The sequence below is a fragment of the Arachis ipaensis genome, chromosome B10, assembly GCF_000816755.2.
Source record: "Arachis ipaensis cultivar K30076 chromosome B10, Araip1.1, whole genome shotgun sequence".
NCBI classification, from domain to species: Eukaryota; Viridiplantae; Streptophyta; class Magnoliopsida; order Fabales; family Fabaceae; genus Arachis; species Arachis ipaensis.
This window is the reverse complement of record NC_029794.2, coordinates 606,427-609,218: the sequence shown is the minus strand read 5'-3', so window position 1 is coordinate 609,218 and position 2,792 is coordinate 606,427. Positions and strand designations below refer to the sequence as shown.

The following is a 2,792-nucleotide window of genomic DNA, read 5'->3' as shown; positions in this document are numbered from 1 at the left end:
ATGGTTCTTACACTTTTTTTTTTTAATTGGGTTCTTGTAGGATGTCAATGGGGCAGGGCGGAGGCAGGGATGCCTCCCTGCTCCCCATCCCCGCCTTCAAATTTGCTCCCATCCCCGCCCCATTCTCCGCTGTGGGGGAATATTGCTCTCCATTCTCATTTTCCGCGGGGACCCAATTTCCCATCTACATAATAGTTCTAACTAATTATTAATTTCCATATGAATAGAGCTGCAAGTATCTCTTTACAAAAACTGCAAGATTTTATACAAAAAGTCTAAATGACATGATGGTGACTTCTTTCGAAATAACGCAATGGGGAGACGCAACGACGAGTCAAAGGAAAAGGCAGTGGACGAGGTGGGAGACGCGGCAACAAAGAAGAGAATGGACATGACGGCAGAGTTACAAAAAGGAACGCCGCAAATAGAAATTACGACGCAGTAAGGATGATGGCACGGTGAGGTGTGACGATGCGGTGAGAAGGGTGACGATGGGGTGGCTGCAGAGAGGTTGGATAGAGTATGGGCAGCCTTAGGGATCTCTGAATTGAAAAAGGGTTATGCAAATAAAGATTAGGAGTTTTGGGATTCTATATATATGTGTGTGTGAGAAATGATTAAAAAACATATGTGAGAAATAAACTATTAAGGATAATTCAAGGAATTTATAAATTTCGGGGAATAGCGGGGACGGGGCGGGGATCCCCGCTCGGTCCCCGCGCTTGCTTCGGGGGAATTTTGTCCCCCATCCCCATCCCCGCGGGAAAAATTCCCCACAATCGGATTCCCATTCGGGGCAGTCCCCGCAGGGATCCCCACGTCTCGGGGAATTTTGCCATTCCTAGGTTCTTGCTCTACTTTTAGTTTTATAATTAGTTTCTTCAAAGTGTAAACAATATTAGAGTTAATTGAATATTTTTTTAAATAAAAAGCGTTTATAATTAGAAACCTAATTAGATCTTTGACTGCATGTATTTTGAGAAATATATTCGATTAATTTTAACATTTTTAACATGAAAATAACATAATTATAAAATTAAAAGTAAGGTAGAGATCTAATTGAAAAAAAAATATATAAAAATCTAATTAAAAATTTATAGAGACCAACAGAATAATTAAATCTAAATTAAATTTAAAATTGAAACCCTAATGCCTTTGAAAATTAAATTCAGATAGCATGTTCTCTCTTACCTTATTCAATGATCTTCGAAAATTTTCTGAGAGAAAATTATCAAATTTATCAGATGCCATATAAACTCCCACTGCACTCACAAGTAGGACTTGAATAATTGGATTACTTGCCACCGCCAATAGTTCCCAAAAACCCATTTTTTTTATAAAAAAATTATTAATTATTTATTTGCTTCTCCTTTCTTGTGCTGATGATGATAACAATGATCTCCTTCAATTATAATAATGTCATAGTTGCAGTCTCTGATCTTTCATGCACACTGAAAAATAATAATGTCAAAAGAGAGTTAGTGATGATATGCTAAAATTATAAATCTAAGATAAAAATTTCAAAAAATTAATTACAAATTGCCAACAAAAAATAATAAAGTAGGATTGCTGGGTTTTTTAAAAAAAAAAAAAACATCAGAAATTAATTCAGAGAAGAGTGTTTAATTGTATGAAACCTGAAATTCAAGGTTGAAAGAGAGAAGAGTGTTTTACGATTCATGTAACCAATTCAATTGTTGTTAACTAGCTATAATTCAAATGATATAGTCTTTTTATACTCACCTAGGGGTTGCGAGTTCGAATCTTATATTTTTAATTTTACATTAAAAAAACTCTGTCCAATAAATTATACTATTGTTTTAAAAGATACCTAGTTAAATTGATATTTTAATTTAATTTGTATATGATTAGTAAACAAGAAAGGTACCCAAATAATTAATATTACAATTTTATAGTAAGAAATCAAGGAATTAATGTATTACTCATATTTTTAGTGAAGATATCACTTATCAATGTTTATTTGTGTGTTTTATTTGTAAATATTTTGTTTTGAGTTTTTAAATTTTTTTTTCAAAATATTAAAAAAAGTATTAGTTTATCTTTTATTGTAGCTAACATACTCTCTTCTTCCTTTTCTTTTTCTTTTCATTCTTTTCTTTTTTTTTTTTAAACACCATTCGTTGAGCTTGAAAGCATGTAAGTGTTCTAAACGTTTAAAAAAAATTCCTATATATACATAGAATGAGGTGTTCTTTAATTTAATAAAATTTGAAGGTAAAAATAAAGAGAATTGTTCTTTAATTAATTTAATAAAATTTGAAAGAAAAAATACCATCAAAATTTCAATCCTAATTATTTGTATTATATCCTCCCAATTAATTAACAACTACTATGTTGTTATTGAATTTACACGTTATAAATAGATAGGGTTGTAACTTTTTCTCCCATGTACAACAATAATATAGGGTACAATAAAAATAAAAAATGATGTCATCTAAATTATAATTCGTTTCCATAATAAAAATACTACTTGTACCAAAAGAAGAAAGGTACCATCATTCACATACATGCATGGGTGGGTCTCAAGTCATGATAACACATTATGCAAACATGCAAGTTGTCGATGAGAATCATAATCCCAATGAGCTAAGATTTTTTTTTTTAATCGTAAATAAGAAGATCTAAATTCGTAATTTCTTAAGTGAGTATGAGAAGACGGTGTCATTTAAATTATAACTCGTTGGCCAATAAACTAAGATTTTACTCTTATGTATTTTTTGCTTGTTTAGTGTGCTTTTTACTTAATTCTTTTAGAATAACAAAAATTTTGT

The 2,792-nt window shown here is 31.2% G+C and overlaps 1 protein-coding gene across 1 annotated transcript in view; it reads right to left on the bottom strand.

The window, feature by feature from the left end:
- LOC107622189 (protein PIN-LIKES 7-like) overlaps nucleotides 1-1,438 on the bottom strand; it is an 11,407-nt gene extending 9,969 nt beyond the window's left edge. The window contains exon 1 of the mRNA XM_016324070.2: nucleotides 1,192-1,438. Within this exon, the coding sequence (XP_016179556.1) occupies nucleotides 1,192-1,329 (138 nt within the window). The 5' untranslated portion in view covers nucleotides 1,330-1,438. The remainder of the gene's footprint in view (nucleotides 1-1,191) is intronic.